This window comes from Callionymus lyra, chromosome 5 (genome assembly GCF_982586985.1).
Source record: "Callionymus lyra chromosome 5, fCalLyr1.hap1.1, whole genome shotgun sequence".
Lineage (NCBI taxonomy): Eukaryota > Metazoa > Chordata > Actinopteri > Syngnathiformes > Callionymidae > Callionymus > Callionymus lyra.
Window position 1 is genome coordinate 13,752,366 of NC_141822.1, and position 17,987 is coordinate 13,770,352.

A 17,987-nucleotide genomic window follows, 5' to 3' on the forward strand; every position below is an offset into this window, starting at 1 on the left:
AAAAGTGCTAAATTTACCCTTGTAAGTAAAATTTAATTGTTTATTTTTTACTCGAGATACATAATATGAAGTCAGTCAAGTTTATTACATTGGATTAACGGCTTCCTTCTATAAAGCTAGTAGGTCCTGGGTTTCATAAAGGTTAGCAGCGAGTGCATGTGGGTGTGTCTGCCTGAAGCCGAGTCAGTCTGGTGTAGTCTCTGATGTGAGCGGAGCTGGATCGCAGACAGACCTGCTGTGTCTCCCGCAGTCATGATCAACCATGTCGGATGGTATCTGCTCCTTGGATTTGTGATGCTGGGTCTGGTCGGTCAGCATGTGCAAGGTCAGAGGAGGAAAAAGGCCAAGGTACTGGTAACATTTAGACTGTGCGGATGGTTAAATGTTGTTGGTTTTTTTTAGATTAGTGATCGTGTTTATCAATCTTATGGTGCAATTCATCGTAAATAAAATATCAATTTCTTTACAGAATTCACTACAAGGAATGGTTTGCTTTAACTTTCACAGTTCATGAGGCAATATTGACTTTAGGAAAAGATCTATAAATATTTATAATGATTCTTCACATGTGTAATCTGCCTCAAATGGCAACAGAAACATATAGAAACAATACAGATGTTTGTGACGGGTGGATTAATTGTTACTTTCAGCTGATGATATTTAGCCCTTTGGGGTCATCACTGTAGTACACACATATTTGGTTTCAAGAAAAAAACAAGATGTTTTTTCCATAGTAATAAACTGGAAAAAGCAAAATATAGGTAAAATAAATGATTCCTCCTTGAAGTTAATATTCCACTTAAATTTTTTATTTCATTTTTGTTTTCTGTCTGTTCAGTACAATCAACATACAACAAAGAAAGTCACAATAATAGTCCTAACAATAATATTAAATAGATATTTATCACTGTTACTACTGTCTATTATAACTTTGTTGTATGTTGGTTTGTGTGAAGAAGAAAAAGGTCAATTATTGTAAAACTACAAGAAGCATCAATAAATGTATAGTTTGAAAAAATGTAGCGTTCAATAAATGTTCCAAAAGGTAAATATATCATTGTAAAAATCAACCAGATATACAATGTGTGTCTCTGACTTTTTTTCTTTTTTTTTTAAAACAAGTGTGCATATTGTTTGTGTTGAGCAGTTCGTAACCTCTGCTTATTTCACGATCCTATATCAAAGGACCACCGGAGAGATTTGGAACATGCTTTGATCCAGAAAAACTGTGGCTGCATGTGAAACCATGGGTGGTCATGAAGGAATTAAAAATCCTGATGCATGATGGTATTAATGCCACGAACAGCTGAAAAAGTCACGCGACTTCTCGTCTTCTTAGAAGGAAAATTCTGATTCTTCTTTCCATTTTAATCCATCTCATACGCTAATACAATACAAATCAAACAATGGCTGAGTGAAAACACTCTACAGCTAAATGTGGACAAAACTGAAACTCTGGTGATTGCTCCTGATGATAAGATTCCAGGGTTGAGTCAGTACTTGAGTGACTTAGGTCACTCTGTCAAACTGAGCCTGAGAAACCTGGGTGTTGTATTTGATAAAGACATGTATCTATGGCAACACTGTAGAATACTGACCAGAAACTGTTTCCTTCAACTGAGAAAAATCTCTAAACTTAGGAAAATGTTGTCTGAACATGATCTGGAGCTTGTAATCCATGCGTTTGTGTCTTCTTGCCTGGACTATTGTAACAGTTTGTTTTCATGTCTTAACAAGAAGGATCTGTCTCGCCTGCAGTTGATACAAAACTCTGCAGCGAGAATTCTTACCCGCTCTAGTAGAAGAACTCACATTTCTCCGATCCTTAAAACTCTTCACTGGCTTCCAGTTTCATTCAGGATCAACTTTAAAATTCTGGTTCTTACTTTCAGATCTATTCATGGTCAGGCTCCTCCTTACATCACCGATCTGATCCAGCCTTACACCCCAGCTCGGGCTCTGAGGTCTGTGGATCAGAATCTACTTATGGTTCCACGCACACGGTTCAGGACCAGAGGAGAGAAATCTTTTCAGGCTGTTGCTCCTATGCTTTGGAACGATCTTCCTCTCTCTTTGCGCTTGATGGATCTACTGACTCCTTTAAGAAACATCTTAAGACCTTTCTATTTGTTCAGGCTTTTCCTTGATTTTCTGGAACTCCTGTTGTGTTATCAGTTTTATCTTGATCTTTAAAGTTTAACTTTATGAATTTTGTTTTGATTGTTTAAGCGCTTTGTGACCCTTGTCTGGAAAAGCGCTATATAAATAAAAATACTTACTTACTTACTTACTTAATACATCAATTGATATTTAAGGGATTATTACAGGATTTTTTTTGCTTTTTTCTTTCCAAGGCCGAAGAAAAAAATTCTTTACTGTTTTCTTTCTAAACATGGTCTGTCTGTGACCCTAACCTAACCCCGCCCTTGCCCTGACCTTTACCCACAACATTCACTTTTATTGTTACTCCAAAAAAAATGTTAACTCAGACCCTTATATTTTGCACGATGTTGCAACCATTTCACATTTTTCCAGGTTAAAATCACCTGCTTGTCTCAGCCAGTCCGATGGCGCCTGCATACCTGTGTCGTCGTTAGATTTACAGACCTCGCCATTTGATTTGCCCTTTTCGTCGAGGGGAAAGTGATCCCCGTGAGTGTTCGTGAGTGTCAGAGCGATGATAGCGTCGCTGCCCGCAGCACTTGTCAGGCGGAGAAGGCCGGAGTTGATTTCTCATAATTGATGATCCGTCAGCTGCGCACACTTCACTTCTGAGAAGACTAATAGTTCTGACCGGTCACGTACTGCAGGTGTGCGTGTCAACATGTCGTCTTTTATCCCCATTATTTACAGAATAAAAAAAATTTTTTTTTTTCCAGATGGTACTTTTTCTTTCTTCAACTTTGAACAGTTTGTGATCAATGCTTGTCAAAATAGAAAATTAACTTAAAAAGTTATTAAAGTTTGACGGACAAAAAAAAAAAGCTCCAGATAAAATACTGTCTCCATAGAAACTGTATTTCTACAGATGATTTGATTTGTTGTCTATTAGTCAGTCAGATAGTCAGGTAAGAAAATCATGAATAAATACTCAAATCCTAGATAGAAACATAAATAATGTATTTGATTTCCCTTTTAATCCAGATTAATATCAGCAGATCCGCGTTGCTAGGATACATAAACAGACACACACGCTCTGATCAAACACACGTTCCAGTCTTGTTTCGACTTGTTAATTCCGCTTTACTGAGGCGATGACATCGTAATCGTGCTGTTGGCACAATACGGTCGTTCAAAGATATGATAACAACGACTATAATCACAAATGTAATTGATCGTTTCCCAATCCCGGTGTGGAATTTTGGCACAAAGGTACGACAAATCTCATAAAGTGTATGAAGTAACATGAATTATATGTCGGAAATAATTGAATTGTTGTAACAAAGTCTTTGCTGTTATCTTTGGACCAAGACAAACTACTAAAAATATTAAAATATTCTTCTGTTCTTCCAGAATCCTTTTCTACAGCCAGGACCTACCCGTGGAGACGGAACCATTGTCTCAAGTCACGACCGTAAAGGCTCGAGCCGTAAAGTTCTGATTGTGGACGAAGACACAGACTTGCTGGATCCTTCCTTTCACTTCCCGGGTCAAGTCAACCCTCCCTGGAAACCGGCTCGTCACGGACCGAAGGGGAAACCTGAAGCGCCTTCAAAGGATTTGGACGAGAACATCACGACGGATAAAAAGGCCTCGGGTGGAAGGACTTCGGTGACCTTCCCGGGAAAACCGTCTGACAGCATCGTAGACTTGGATACTGGGATGATTAGCAAGAAACCATTTTTGGAGATTTCCCCACGGCCAAATGTGTCCACGGAGTCGGGGTCGAACTCTTCTTCTTCTTTAACAGGACCGAATCTCCCAAAGACCAATCCATCTTTACGCATCGACAAAGAGGAGAGGGCCAATGAAATTCTGACAACTCATGGAGATGGTTCTGCTGAGCAGAATGGTCAATTTCACCAAGAGCTTCCAGGAAGAGGGAATGTCATTTACAAGGATGGCGACTTGGTTCTTGGTTCTGATGGCAAAACGTATCGTCTTAAAAGTGGACCGCCAGGAAGGATGGGTCCCCCGGGTCCCGAGGTGAGTTCTCATGGATTTCCTGTATCTCTAATGGTTCTTTGAAGAAGACAGCTCTACGATATGCAACTTAGATACATATTAAGATATCGTGTGCCTGTGGTTTTGAAAATAAGAGCCAGGGGCCTCGTGTACTTAGGGGTCATACGTAAAAAGAACGTGCAGACCTACTTTTCCACGTCAAAGTCCATATGTATCAATATAGAAAATAGTGTTAAAAAGGTGGGACTTCCCGACATTTTTGTAGGTCGCGTACGTACGGATCAGCTGCTCAGATCCATGTCAGCCTCACTAGTCACGTTGATTGATCAAAAATTAACACACAAACAAAAGTGTTTGTAGTTACATGAGTGGATATTAAATTATTCACAAACATATGAATATGTTCCCATTCACAAAACTGATGATCTCAATTTATTAAGACAACATCGATTGCTTTATACTGAATATTTTAATCCCCGACTTTACGCTATTCTGATAAAAAAGTAAAGGAATTATCAGCTTGTTTTTATAATATAACGAACAAAATGATCGGCATCTGATGCTTCAAGTCTTTCTTCACTAGAGTCACAGACGTTCTTGTGAAACAACATCACGTTTGATCAAAGTGGAGCTGCAGAATGAAAGCAGCTAAAGTTCATTTGTAATTTGTAACCTAAACAGTTTAATTTCATAAATGTAATAATAATTCACGTGTTTTTCGTGCCACACATTCATATGAAGCTCAGACCATCTTCTCGAACACGGACAAGTGCATGTATTTGTGTGCACATGCAGATTCATATATCGTAATATTTTTGTACGTGCATCATTTTCTGGATTTGAGTATCCGACCGTATTTAGTAGAAGATGCACAGACTTCTTTGTACACAAGGTCCCTGGTCTTGATCTAATACTTGCTCAACACTGTAATGTCTTGGCTTGAGTCTGTGTTGTAGGCAAAACTGTAACAGATCGAGTGTTGTCAAAAAATGTCTTCTATTAATTCCATCGGTTTGTTTCTTATGCTCTGATTCAAGACAGATGTAGCAATAAGAAGAAAACGGTTGTGTTGCCTCAAACCGAGTCATTGTACCTCAAAACAATGATCTTTTCTTCTGTCTGCTTCAGCTGACAGCGTTATTAAGTCGCTGACTTAAGTGTTAATCGGCCACGTTTTCCAGTTTTCTTACCAAGAAAACGAAGTTGAAGTTATTAGAGTTTCTATTATTTCTGATCCTGCTGCTTCTCACCCAGCACTCTATTTATAAACAAGTCGGATTTGTAAAGCATTCAATCGTGCATGTTACAACCAGTCGAGTCTCTTTTTATTTGTTTTCATGTCGGGACAAATCTTTCCTGCTTATCTACGATGTATGTGCCAAAAAGGCCTTGTCTTTCTTTTCTCAGGAAACCAAGCAAGGTTCACAACCTTGCTTGGTTGTGAACGCTACTTTTGGTTTAGTTTTTGCATTTGCAGATCCTTTTATCTGATGTGACTCACAATAGATCAGAATGTAGCACCTCTGTCCTTACCTGTCATAGTGTGAGGGTGCAGAAGAATCAGAGGAATTGATAAAGAGCTGCCCTGGTTCAAGCCAATGTCTTATCTCAGGGTCAAGGCACACTGGGGTCTACCACGGTACCTTTCACACAGGTCTTTTTTTCCATGGGGTGCCAAGCCTGTTCTGGGGTCTATGTCAATGACATCCTTGTACTTTTGTTAGCCCTCATGCAGCCTCTGGGTCCAGGCGACCTGATGGCCGAAATAAAATGTGTTTGTGGTATCTTTTGTGTTGACTCTGGGTTCAAAGGTGAACGACCTCCCTGGCCTCCAGAAATATATATCCAGTGGAAATACATACAGTATGCAGTGGCTCCTGTATTATGTATAGTCCATTTTGACCCGAAATTTCGGTGTACGCCCATGGGAGGGGATAACACTCTAGACTCTTGTTTTCACTCTTTTCGTGTCATAGTTCAAGGTTTGTGTCTCTTCCAGGGCTGGGATGGTGACAATGGCCTGCCAGGTTTTAAGGGCGACAAGGTGAGTACCATCACAAAATGAACTTGCATTATTATGAGCTTATTTTCTATTATTGCATTTTAGGGGACAATTGGTCCTGAAGGAAGGCCAGGAAAAAGAGGGGAACAGGGACCCCCTGGACCTCCAGGATTACCATACCTTTACCTATGGAAGAACACGTTGGAGGAGTGGGTAGCCTTCCAGGTATAGTAAAATAATTCCCAGATGCTGATTGGTTAAGCATTTTCGACTTAGTCTACTCTTATTTTCTTGCTTCGTATCAGACGCTTGATAGCATCGATTTAAGAGGCATCTCTGGTGATGCTCTTGGTGTTCATGTTGTAGATGGATTGACCAATGCTGTGTCTCAAATCGCACACTTCTGTTTACAGTGTACTTATAAGACTGTGTATTACCTGTGCAGTGCTGAAATTTCTTGAGGGTAGTACTGTCTCAAATCAAACTCTGCTACACACTTACCAGAAATTACTCCCGCTTCTACTACTTTTTAACACTGATTGCAACCAGCCGTTGGAACCTTATTGCAGACACTTTACAGCACTTTTTACCAATCGAAAAAAAGTTATTGAGTTGTGTTTATCATTAATGTCGTTGTGTGGTTTTGTTGTATAATTAGTGTTTTCTCAAGATGTGTCCTCATCCTCATCCTCCTGGCTGAAAATGTACCTGTATATGTACAGTATATGTTTTTTAACCTCGTTCTTTGCCATCGCCACCATTTGAAAAGTAGTGACATAGCTTCCGTCGCTAGAGCGACGTAGCTCTAGGTGTAGCATCATCTACGTCACTAAGATGGCGGCTGTTAAGGGTGGAAAGTGTCCATCAACCCACTCTCATTTTTCTGGCCGTTTGAGCGCACATATTGAGTGCGCAAAACTAACTACATTTTGTACTTGTATACTCAAAATATTAAGTGCAGACGTGTGCGATTTTGGATACCACATGAAATGAATTGTACTCTTGGGTTGCTGTACGACACTTCCTGACTCTGTCCAGAGCATTTCCTGCAGCTACTGCACTGCATCAAGATGACATGGGTTGGGACGCACTACAGAGCATCTGTAGAAGGATAGCAGTAGGTCCTCAGACAGATTGACCCACCTCCGGCTTTGCTCTTTTTCACCAGGGAATTTGTGTATGTGCTTGATGTGAGGTCTTTGAGAAACAAGAAGGGTCACCACCCTAAAGCAGGAGTCTCAAACTTGCAGCTAGTTTAAATCAAACTTTTTTTTTTCCAAGAAAAAACACATTCAATTGGAATTAAAATGGGCCAAAATCCGACAAACAGACCTTTATTAAAAAAGTTTACATCCACATTTTGATCTATTTTCTTCATAATTTGTAAGTTACAGATAATGTAACCCCCAGCAAATAAAGTTTAAGACGCTTGATCTAGACAATGATGTTGGTGCTGGTCTAGCTGAATACACGGTTTTGACAAAAGTAACTTATTTATAAAAAGAAAATCACTGAAGTTTGTATAGAAAAAAACAAATTTAGCTTCATGTTTTTAATGTTTCATCGATCTTGCAGCGATCAAACTTTTACCAGATGCTTCAAGCTGGTTGGCCTGTAAGTATACAGTTAATTTGATCAACAATTCTGTTGGTTTACAAGTTCTGTTGACTTGCTGCTTGGTTCTTTTTTGTGAGCCTGCAGAGCAAAGAAGGCCCTGAAGGACCACCTGGAGATGTGGGCAAACCAGGAATGCAGGTTTGGAACAAACCATTTACAATTAAGTCATATTGGAGACTGAAATCATTTGCATTTTAAACTTTGGTTTCTTTCTCAGGGGCCTGCTGGAGAGCCGGGTGGACGTGGACAACCAGGCATACCAGGGGAAATGGTAAATCGGCATTGAAATGAGTGGTTCAAATTGAATTATAATTGATATTTAGTTGTTTTTTTTAATCAAATATCAGATTGTTCAAGGCTAAATCCACATTTGGTTTTAATAATGAAAGAAATGATGACCACCACTTAAAACCCATCTGCTACAGTGGCTATTTTATTCACATATTTAAGTATCTAGTCTGTAACAGGTGGCTTATACATACACTCCTGGGTCCAGTTCTTCATAGGATTATTGCTTCACTGTTATTGTCTTCAGGATAAATGGCTTCTCTGCTGAGACGTCCAGATGTCCACTGAGTCCCAGCTTTAATGAAATGACTTTAAGACTTGCTGCAGCTGCGAGATATTTAAGCAGCTGATGATGTCTTGTCATTACAAGAGTGATGTGAAGCATCATCATCACACTAAACCTGGTCTGTCTGACAGGGGAAACAGGGCGATAGGGGTCCTCCAGGAAAGCCAGGGACCCCTGGGAAAGATGGAGAACATGGGGCGGAAGGAGATCTTGGGCCACCTGGTGTCCCTGGACCACAGGCATGTGTTTAAAGTTAAACACACACAAGCATGTTTTAATGTTGTATGACGAGTCTATGTTTATGTTGTATCAAACTCTAGGGTACATGGGGGTCCAGGGGAGAACGAGGGGGCAAAGGAGAAAAAGGGGACGAGGTGAGAAGCTTTTTTAGGGTTTAGCATAGCTTTGATACAATATGTTTCAAAAGACGAGAAGAGCTTCACTGTGTCTGTATTATTTAGGGTCACGTTGGTTTCAAAGGTCAAGGTGGAGAAAGTGGTGAACCTGGAGAGAAGGTAGTTATACTTATTGTGATTTTCTTTCATCTATATCCGTCCGCACACGATGTTACAATTTGAGCAAAATAATGATAGTTGTATTCACTGGAGCCTCTTCTTTTGTCAACTTCGAGGGCTCCTGCGGGTCTCCAGGTCCTGCTGGTCCAACAGGCCCCCCGGTAAGTCTCTTTTATGCTGTATTATTTGTTGGAGAAGTACTGAGGTGACTCTTCTATGTGTGTGTTTCAATAAGTATCTTCACCTTGTGTTGTTTCCTTGGTGGAACTCTGGTTTCCAAAAAAATACTATAGATGTTTATGGCTGGGTTTTAATTGTCTTAAAGAGATAGTTCATACAAAATTGAATTAGTCTTGTTTGTAGCTGAAGCTCCCAGCAGAGCCGATAATTGAGTCACTAGGAGCTTGCACTACAAACGAGCTTAAAATATAGACTTCTTACATTTTGCACTGCTTGTTTAGGGGCAGGAGCAGAGTGAAAGGATGATGTATTCTATTCAATGTTAATCTATGTATACTTTTCTTTGTATTATTTCCTTTGATCTATGTTCTTTATATTTGCACTTTGTCAAACTTTGCACATCATACTTTTAATTGCAATAGAATAGAAATAATCATACTTTCACTCCACTCCTGCCCCCAAACTCAGAATTAAACAAACTTATAGCACGAGGAATGAATGAGTCCCTGAGTCTATTAGTGACGCATCTGGGTAGGAGCATTCGTGCACTCCATCTGCTTCTCTGTGCACTGATGAGTTTTACTGTTATTAGAAGTCTAATTTAGGTAACTGATCTTATCTTAAACATCAGCATCTTCCAAGGCCAAGATTTAGACTTTATATCTCTGTTTAGTTTGGGGGCCGGAGCACAGTGAAGAGAGGATGTTATTATATGTTTGTATCTTTTGAGGACTTTCATTTGATCTATGCTCTTTATATTTGCACATTGTTATCTCTTTGCACTTTATCCTAATTTCCAGAAGGAGATTATTAAAGCCAATCTAATATAATCTAATCTAATCTAATCTAATCTAAAATCATCATTAACAATAATCTACTTTCATTTGAGCCAACCAGCCAACGGGCCACATAGGCCCTGCCTCTCGCCCAAAGTAGCTAGGATTGGTGGCATGCAACCTCAATGTTAAAAAGGAACTTAACCTTTTTTTGTTTGTTTGTGTGTGTGTGTTTCTTTGTGTGTGATTTTCTGTTCTTTAAATTGATGTAAACTAAATCAGATAAGTTCAAATCATAAATAACTTACACATGGTTTGCACTAGAAATGGCTCTAGAAGTAATAGAACCACAACTTAAATTTTGTTTAGACTACGTGAGAAACTTTCCCACGATGCAATCATGTTTAACTTCCAAGTCGAAGTTTGTTTGACTGTTAGGAGGTTCTTTAGTCAGATATAAAAACACTTAAAGAAAACCTGAGATCCCTCAAGCATTACACAATCTTTTTGTTCCTGTGGGATAAACGTCTTAAAATGTCTCTTATTTTTCTGTTCTTTTATTTGTATCTTCCATGTCATTTGCACAGAATATTAGTCTAATGTCATCATTATTGCAGGGGCCACGAGGGAACAAAGGTGACCCTGGTTTAGAAGGACCATTTGGTCCCGACGTAAGTGCCCCGACATTTCAACCTAACACAACATAAACCCTTAACTACATGAATTCTCTCATCAGGGTGAGAGTGGACTTGACGGACCACCAGGTCTGCCGGGGCCAACAGTAAGAACCGAACCTGAGTGAAAATGATTGACATAATTCTGACGTGTTGATGTTTGTCTGTGTCACAGGGAGCTCCTGGCATGACGGGACCTGTTGGAGCTCAAGGGGTTAACGGGTCACGGGTGAGATGTCGTCGATGTATTTCATAAGATCCTTGTGGGACTCTTAAAATTAAACGAGGTGGTGGAAATTGTAAAAACTATTGACGTGGATGCAACTCTACTGACACGGATGAACGTAAAGACGATCTTAAAACGTGTTTTTGTTCTTCTTTTAGGGAGAACTGGGACCGGTTGGTGTTACTGGCCACAAAGGCCCCCAGGTTTGTAATTATTTTCTTTGCATCACCCTCTTATGCAATTATTTATTGTGCTTTCTTGTCCTGACAAAAGGGGCCAATAGGGGTTGAGGGCCAGATTGGACCCGTGGGACTGAGAGGGCTTCAAGTGAGTATTTGTTACAGCAAAGAATTAAAAAAATACATTTGACGTTAAAAAGAGATTCATTTAACTTGTGAATAAAGCTGATCCAGGCTCATAATAAAACACATATGTATTCATGATGTTTCATAAAGATACGGTATATTTATGTTTTAGATCTGAGCCTGAGAAACCTGGGTGTTGTATTTGACTAGTTCAACACTGCAGAAAACTGACCAGAAACTGTTTCCTTCAACTGAGAAAAGTTAGGAAAATGATGTCACAACACGATCTGGAGCTTATTATCCATGTGTTTGTGTCTTCTTGTTTAGACTATTATAACAGTTTATTTTCGTGTCCAAACAAGAAGGATCTATCTCGCCTGCAGTTAATACAAAACTCTGCAGCGAGAATTCTGACCGGCTCTAGTAGAAGAACTCACATTTCTCCGATCCTTAAAACTCTTCACTGGCTGGCAGTTTTTTCAGGATCAATTTTAAAATTCTGGTTCTTACTTTCAAAACTATTCATGGCCAGACTCCTTACATCAGTGATCTGATCCAGCCTTACAAGAGCGCTCTACAAATATTTCTTACTTACTTACTTACCTTCTTAGTAGCGATTGTCTAGAATTAAAAAAAAGCATTTGATTTGGATTTATAGTGACTCAGATTTCTTAGAGGTCTTAATGAGTTTTAAGATTTAAACCAAATGGTTTAATGCTTTTCAATTCATTGAAATGAAAGATGTGCATCATGAATCTGTGAATCTCAACAGGGACATCCAGGAGAGATCGGTGCTGCCGGCCCTAAAGGAGACGCAGTAAGAACACGTTAATATTGAGCTTTGATTTTCATCTTTTAGAAAAAAAAGAAAAAGAAAAGAAAATCTAACTAAATAAACTGTAATAAGAATAAAGAAAGTGATTACCCATTTTCTTTTCCATCAGGGGCCAACGGGGCCAGTTGGTATAAGGGGTGGTCCTGGCTTTGAGGGGCCCATGGTAAGTACCAGACTCACTATGGTCTCAACCGCTGGTAAACTTGAGAATTGAGCGCGTTTTTGTGGCCTCACGCTGCCACCTACTGGTCAATAATGTGTAGTATCACATATTAGAAAAGGGAAAATAGAAATAAATAAAAAAGGTTTGATCTGTAATTTTCATCCCTTTATCGGTCACTTAATTCTTGACTGCAGAATGATGTTGGTTATTACAAATATGACTTCTGTACCGTTTTATTAGTTATTACATGTACTGTATGTATTTAAAGTCAAGCCTTTACATTTAAATAATGATTATTAAAAACATTAACTGAACATGTGTTGTGTCAACAGGGTCCACCAGGGATTCAAGGGCATCCAGGATTCCCTGGAGTGACGGTAAATGCAGTTTATAAACTGAAAACACTTAAACTGTCCGTGTTTTAAATCACATTTTCGTCCTCAAAAGGGAAATCGAGGATTTCACGGAGACAAAGGGAATCAAGGATCAAAGGGAGACAAAGTAAGATCTGATTTTGTCTTAGTGTAATAATCTGAGGTAGACTTTAAAGCTGCTCGACTCTTGAGTTCATGTAATTGTTTCAAAGTATGAAGGATAACAGGGTGTGTCAGCGTTTTAACTCTCCCCCCAGAAGAATGATTGACAGTTGGTTAGGCGAGGTTGTCCGTCTTCTTATCAAAGTAAACTCTTTCCGCTCTCAGGGGATCCTGGGAGCAGCAGGTATTGGAGGTCCTCAGGGAGAGAGAGGCCCTGATGGCTTCCCGGGATTCTCCGGGGTCAAAGGTCATCCTGGTCCCATAGGCCTAGAGGTACAGTTTAACCAACTCTTAATATTGCTAGACAACACTACAAACGGTTTATGTGAAGACTTAACACGTGAATGACGTCTTGCTTCAGGGCTCTGGAGGTGACAGCGGACTTCAGGGAAAACAAGGCAGCCAGGGGCCAAAGGTCAGTGTCATAGAGGCCCTCAAATCATGTGTTTTACCTGTTAACGTATCTTAATGGATATCTGAAGACACATGATTGGCTGAAGTATTTTTGTGTTGTTTTTTTTTTGTGTGTGTTTGTTTGTTTGTGAATGTGTGTTTGTGTGTTTGTATATGTGTGTTTTTGTGTCTGTTTGTGTGCTTTTGTGTGTCTGTTTGTGTTGGTGTGTGTATATTTCAACATTTTGAAACAATTTCCCAAAGGAGACCTCCTGAGGGATCAATAAAGTTTTACCTTACCTTACCTTATATATGTGTGTGCGGTGTATGTAAATGTGTGTGTAGATGTGTGTATGTACCTAAGTGTGCATGTATGAGTGTGTATTTATATTTGTGTTTGTGTATACATCTGTGTTTGCCTGTACGTTTGTGTGCTTGTGTGTATGTACATGTTTGTGTGCGTGTATAAGTGTGTGCACTGTACAGCACTTTGTAAAGACTCTTGTTTCTTTTAAAGCTCTTTATAAAAAAAGTTGAGTTGAGTTTAGTTGAGTATTCACGTGTGCGTGTGTTTGTATGTATGTGTATGTCCATGTGTTTTTGTGAGTGTAGATGCTAAAGTGTGTGATGTGTGTGTCTCTGTGCGTGTCGTGCTCACTAACAGATGATCTTATCCTTACTTTAGGGAAACAGAGGTTTTGAAGGACGCAGTGGAAAACCAGGACCCAGAGGAAACAAGGTGTGATAGAAAAATCCTGTTTTTATGAGTGAAATAATCTTACTTAAATTTAAATTATTATTTAAAGTCAATAATGTTTTTTTTTTAATCCGTCAGGGTCGTCCTGGACAGAGGGGCCACACAGGCCAGCCGGGACCTTCGGTAAACCTTTCTGAGCATCTAGAAATAAATATTAAGTTCTATTCATCATTTATCGCTATCACTGAAACATTCTGGTTTAGACTTACAGTCAATAAAGGCTTCGTAAAATATTTGCTGCATTTTAAAATTCAAAGCTGTTTTCAAAAGTGTTTCTTCTCAAGTCCGATCTCTTGCAGGGTTCGCCAGGGTTGCCGGGGCGACCTGGACCAGAAGGAAAGCCTGGTACACAGGTTCCCATTCTCTATCATATTTCCATCCTCAGCCTGTGTTAAATATCACCAATAATGTGTTCAGACTTGTTTGTTTCAATGCATGTTAAAGTCATTAAGATGAGATTCTGAATATGTATAATATATATATATATCACTTATCAACTATTTAATTTTGATCCATAATATATATTTTTCGTTTTACATTTGTTTTTCTGGTAAACAATTTGGACAGTTTTTTTTTTACAACAAAAGCTTTCATTCATGAATTATCCTTAGTTTGGTATTGAAGCAAGTGTTTAAAATAAAAAAATGACTTTTTGACACCAGAATTAGTACAAAATAACAACTAATTATTAATAAGTAATTTTAATTTTTCCTGGGATAAAAAACTACATTATATATTCAATCATAATGATGATAATGATGATAATCAATAGTGCACATGTCATTGTTCTTTTATGTTTGATCCATTTTAACTTTTCATAAATGCAGAGAAATAAGGAAGACATTTGCATGTTACAATGCTTTCTAATCTTCTTTTTTTGTTTTTGTAAGATGTGGGATTTGTCTTTGTTTCAGGGTCTATCAGGTCCAACTGGGATGGCAGGCACTAGTGGACAGACGGTAAGATAAATTCACTGTTTTCTATAGTTGTAGTCTCATTTGTGTCTATAAAGGATAGTGTGAATTAAACATTAAACCCTTAATATTGATTTACAGAAAGTGCTACACAGTAGATATGAAGATCTCCTGAGTCTTGAAGATCTCCTGAGTCTAAAGAGACTTTGTAAAAAGACTGAACGTCTATGGAAGTCCATTAAATTTGAGGTGCACAGACTTTACCTCAGGGATCTGATTTTCTCATACAATGAGATGATGGAAACTACCAGATCTGATTACATTCGAAAACTTGTAGCAGCAAATAACAAAAAATTAAGTTTGACACGATAAATTATCTCATGTGTCCTGCGGCTCAAATCATACCTGTATTCTGAGAAGCTGACAGCAATGCTTTGTTGAGATTTTTCATTGACAAAATAAAATTGATCAAAGAGAAAACCAATCCCCTTTTGTGTGGCACACCCTGTGGTCCTCCTTTAACGTTGTAACTCTGATGAGCAAGATGAAACCCTCCTCTTGCTCATCAGACGTCCTTTTAAGTACTTTTAGTTTGATGTAATTGGGCCCTGGGTTACCAATATGGTGAACCTCTCCCTTTTCCACAGGGGTTTTTCCAAATGCATTTAAACATGCCATTGTGGACCCTTTATTCAAAAAGCCAGGCTTAGACCCAACTGACCTCAGTAATTTCAGGCCTATTTCTAAGCTCCCTTTCATGTCCAAGATCTTGGAGAAGGTGGTATCTGATCAGCTGTCATTGTTTCTGGATCAGAGCGACATCCATGAGAAGTTTCAGTCTGGCTTCCGTAAACATCACTCTACGGAGACAGCTTTACTGAAAGTGTCCAGTGACATCATGATGTCGGCTGACTCGGGAAAATAAACTGTTCTGGTTCTCTTGGATCTGTCCTCAGCCTTTGACACAGTTGATCACCAGATCCTGCTAAGAAGACTGAGGGATGAAGTGGGACTGTCTGGGTCTGTGCTAAAGTGGTTCTCGTCATACCTTTCTGGGCACAGTATCAGTGTATCTGCCAAACAAATGAGGTCTGAATCAGCGGATCTGTTGTGTGTGCAACACTACAGAAAACTGACCAGAAACTGTTTCCTTCAACCGAGAAAAATCTCTAAACTAAGGTAAAGGCTTTACAGCCTTACACCCCAGCTCGGGCTCTTGGGTCTGTGGATCAGAATCTACTGAACACGGTTCAGGACCAGAGGAGAGAAATCCTTCCAGACTGTTGCTCCTAAGCTTTGGAACGATCTTCCTCTCTCTCTGTGTTTGATGATCTACTGACTCCTTCAAGAAACATCTTAAAGCATTTTTATTTGTGCTTTTCCCCAATTTTCTGGGACTCCTGTGTTTGTCTTATGTGTCTTGGCCTTCTAGTACATAGTTTTAACTGTGTATTGTTTTTCATTGTTAACATTTTTGTGACCCTGGTCTAGAAAGGTGCTTATTCATTACTAGCTATTACTTACTTACTTACTTACTAGTTACAGCTGCTCTGGTAAATGTCACATTTTGTCAGTTTATTGTATTATGTTATTTTTGTCAGGGTCCTCAAGGAATACCAGGAGAAAGAGGAGTAGACGGCCCACCAGGTTCTACGGTACTTTCGATTTATTTTTTATTTAAAGACAGTAAATTGTTGTGTATTCATGCAGCGCCAGCCTATCTGGAAAAACTGGTTCATAAAGCTTCGTCATCACTTTTCTTAATTAACACTAATGACTTTCTCAGCTATTTGGGTTCATGGGTCTTTAAATACAATATGATGCAGAAATAATCTGTGATGGACTACTGAAGTGAGAAACTGAAAAAGGCTTTATCAGTCTGTAGCTACCATGTCCAGAGATATCTGTACTTAAATGTTTCAAAGATGAATAATGTTTTTTTTTTTAGCAATTCTAATAATATTTTAAAGATGTTTGTCTTCCATCTTTGCTATATAATGTATATACATAAGTATGATATTAGTTTAGTTTGTTTCAAATCTCGAAATATTTGTAATATTTATATATATATATAAATTATAATTGAACATGATTAATACAGTACCACACAGTTTGTATGAGGCTTTGTACTGCATTTTATTTCATTTTTTTCTTAAACATTTGGGTAAAATTTTCCTAAAACTATGCAACTAGTGAAGTCTTTTTTTTGTAACTTTTCCCCCCATTTTGGGTGGTGATGATACACGTTGAGAAACACTGATGATTGACCAATTACAGCAGAGTGGGTGTGGTTATGGTAAACCAGATTACATCTCCAGAAAAAAAGTTTTCAGTGGGCGGGGCTTAATCACATTTTCAAATTTAAATATTCCAATAAAAATATTTTTGTAAAAACAGACACATACTGATGATACAATAGAGGTCTAAAGTCATACTTTATCTTAAATTAATGTCATAAACAGGTGAATGTGTTTGACGTCTCCCTGTGGTTCATCATTCAGTTTCACTCACAGGGTCCACCAGGGAATTCAGGACCTCCAGGCCCACCAGGACCTGCAGGAGAATCTGTGAGTGTGGAGCTATGTAGCAGTTAAAAAAAATGTGCTGATGGAGTGTTGTGTCTGTCTGGATGTTGTTTCAGGGTTTTACAGGAAAACCTGGATCAGAGGGACCACAGGGTGCAGTAGGCATGTATGTAAGTGATTCAGCAGTGTTTGTAGGTGAATGTACTTCTTGTATGCTGCTTTACACGTATTTATAATAATTATTAATGTCCGTTTTGAGTTTGTACACAGTGCTATGTTCACGTTCTTCCATCTATTTTTGATTTATTGTTTAAAACTACAATTTTAAACAATAAAAAATAAGGTTTTTCTCTTGTATATTTTATGTGGGTTATATGTGTTCTTAAGTTGTTACTTTCTTGTTGTAATAAGGCAAAAGATAAAGGTAAAATAAGCAGATCTGAGTTTGTGATAAAGTGATAAAGTTCCTATCATTGCTTGTTTTTGGCCCACCGTCAATTATTGATAAGTTCTGTGCTCATATCCTTCCATCAGGGGATCCAGGGAAACACTGGTGTGCGCGGACACTCGGGCGCCTCCGGAGAAAGAGTACGCTGCCATTTCTTTTCAATGAAAGGAACTGAAAATGAAAGGTTCTACTTTCAGGAATTTCACTTGGAATCCTAATCTTTGGTTGTTTGAAACAGGGCGAAGCAGGATTAAGAGGTTTACCGGGACCTCCTGGCAAACCAGGACCTGCGGTGAGTGTCATGAGTTGTTGCAAATATTATCAACAATGTGTGTTCGTGGGAGTGTCTTGTGTTATTGAATTAAAAACTCTTTATACTGTAATGTTGTAGAATTCCAAAATGATAGGCATTTTCAGAAGCC

The 17,987-nt window shown here is 38.8% G+C and overlaps 1 protein-coding gene across 1 annotated transcript in view; it reads left to right on the forward strand.

Moving 5' to 3' along the window:
- Window positions 1-213: 213 nt before the first annotated feature.
- Window positions 214-17,987, forward strand: part of LOC148079468 (uncharacterized) — a 37,628-nt gene continuing 19,854 nt past the window's right edge. Inside the window, exons 1-31 of the mRNA XM_087791041.1 lie at window positions 214-348; window positions 3,514-4,146; window positions 6,125-6,169; window positions 6,233-6,352; window positions 7,703-7,741; window positions 7,829-7,882; window positions 7,962-8,015; window positions 8,450-8,557; window positions 8,639-8,692; window positions 8,780-8,833; window positions 8,950-8,994; window positions 10,407-10,460; window positions 10,526-10,570; window positions 10,639-10,692; window positions 10,848-10,892; window positions 10,963-11,016; window positions 11,767-11,811; window positions 11,939-11,992; window positions 12,325-12,369; window positions 12,440-12,493; window positions 12,694-12,801; window positions 12,890-12,943; window positions 13,607-13,660; window positions 13,757-13,801; window positions 13,978-14,031; window positions 14,593-14,637; window positions 16,194-16,247; window positions 17,106-17,159; window positions 17,234-17,287; window positions 17,652-17,705; window positions 17,804-17,857. Coding sequence (XP_087647167.1) covers window positions 253-348; window positions 3,514-4,146; window positions 6,125-6,169; window positions 6,233-6,352; window positions 7,703-7,741; window positions 7,829-7,882; window positions 7,962-8,015; window positions 8,450-8,557; window positions 8,639-8,692; window positions 8,780-8,833; window positions 8,950-8,994; window positions 10,407-10,460; window positions 10,526-10,570; window positions 10,639-10,692; window positions 10,848-10,892; window positions 10,963-11,016; window positions 11,767-11,811; window positions 11,939-11,992; window positions 12,325-12,369; window positions 12,440-12,493; window positions 12,694-12,801; window positions 12,890-12,943; window positions 13,607-13,660; window positions 13,757-13,801; window positions 13,978-14,031; window positions 14,593-14,637; window positions 16,194-16,247; window positions 17,106-17,159; window positions 17,234-17,287; window positions 17,652-17,705; window positions 17,804-17,857 — 2,382 coding nt within the window. The 5' untranslated portion in view covers window positions 214-252. The remainder of the gene's footprint in view (window positions 349-3,513; window positions 4,147-6,124; window positions 6,170-6,232; window positions 6,353-7,702; window positions 7,742-7,828; window positions 7,883-7,961; window positions 8,016-8,449; window positions 8,558-8,638; window positions 8,693-8,779; window positions 8,834-8,949; window positions 8,995-10,406; window positions 10,461-10,525; window positions 10,571-10,638; window positions 10,693-10,847; window positions 10,893-10,962; window positions 11,017-11,766; window positions 11,812-11,938; window positions 11,993-12,324; window positions 12,370-12,439; window positions 12,494-12,693; window positions 12,802-12,889; window positions 12,944-13,606; window positions 13,661-13,756; window positions 13,802-13,977; window positions 14,032-14,592; window positions 14,638-16,193; window positions 16,248-17,105; window positions 17,160-17,233; window positions 17,288-17,651; window positions 17,706-17,803; window positions 17,858-17,987) is intronic.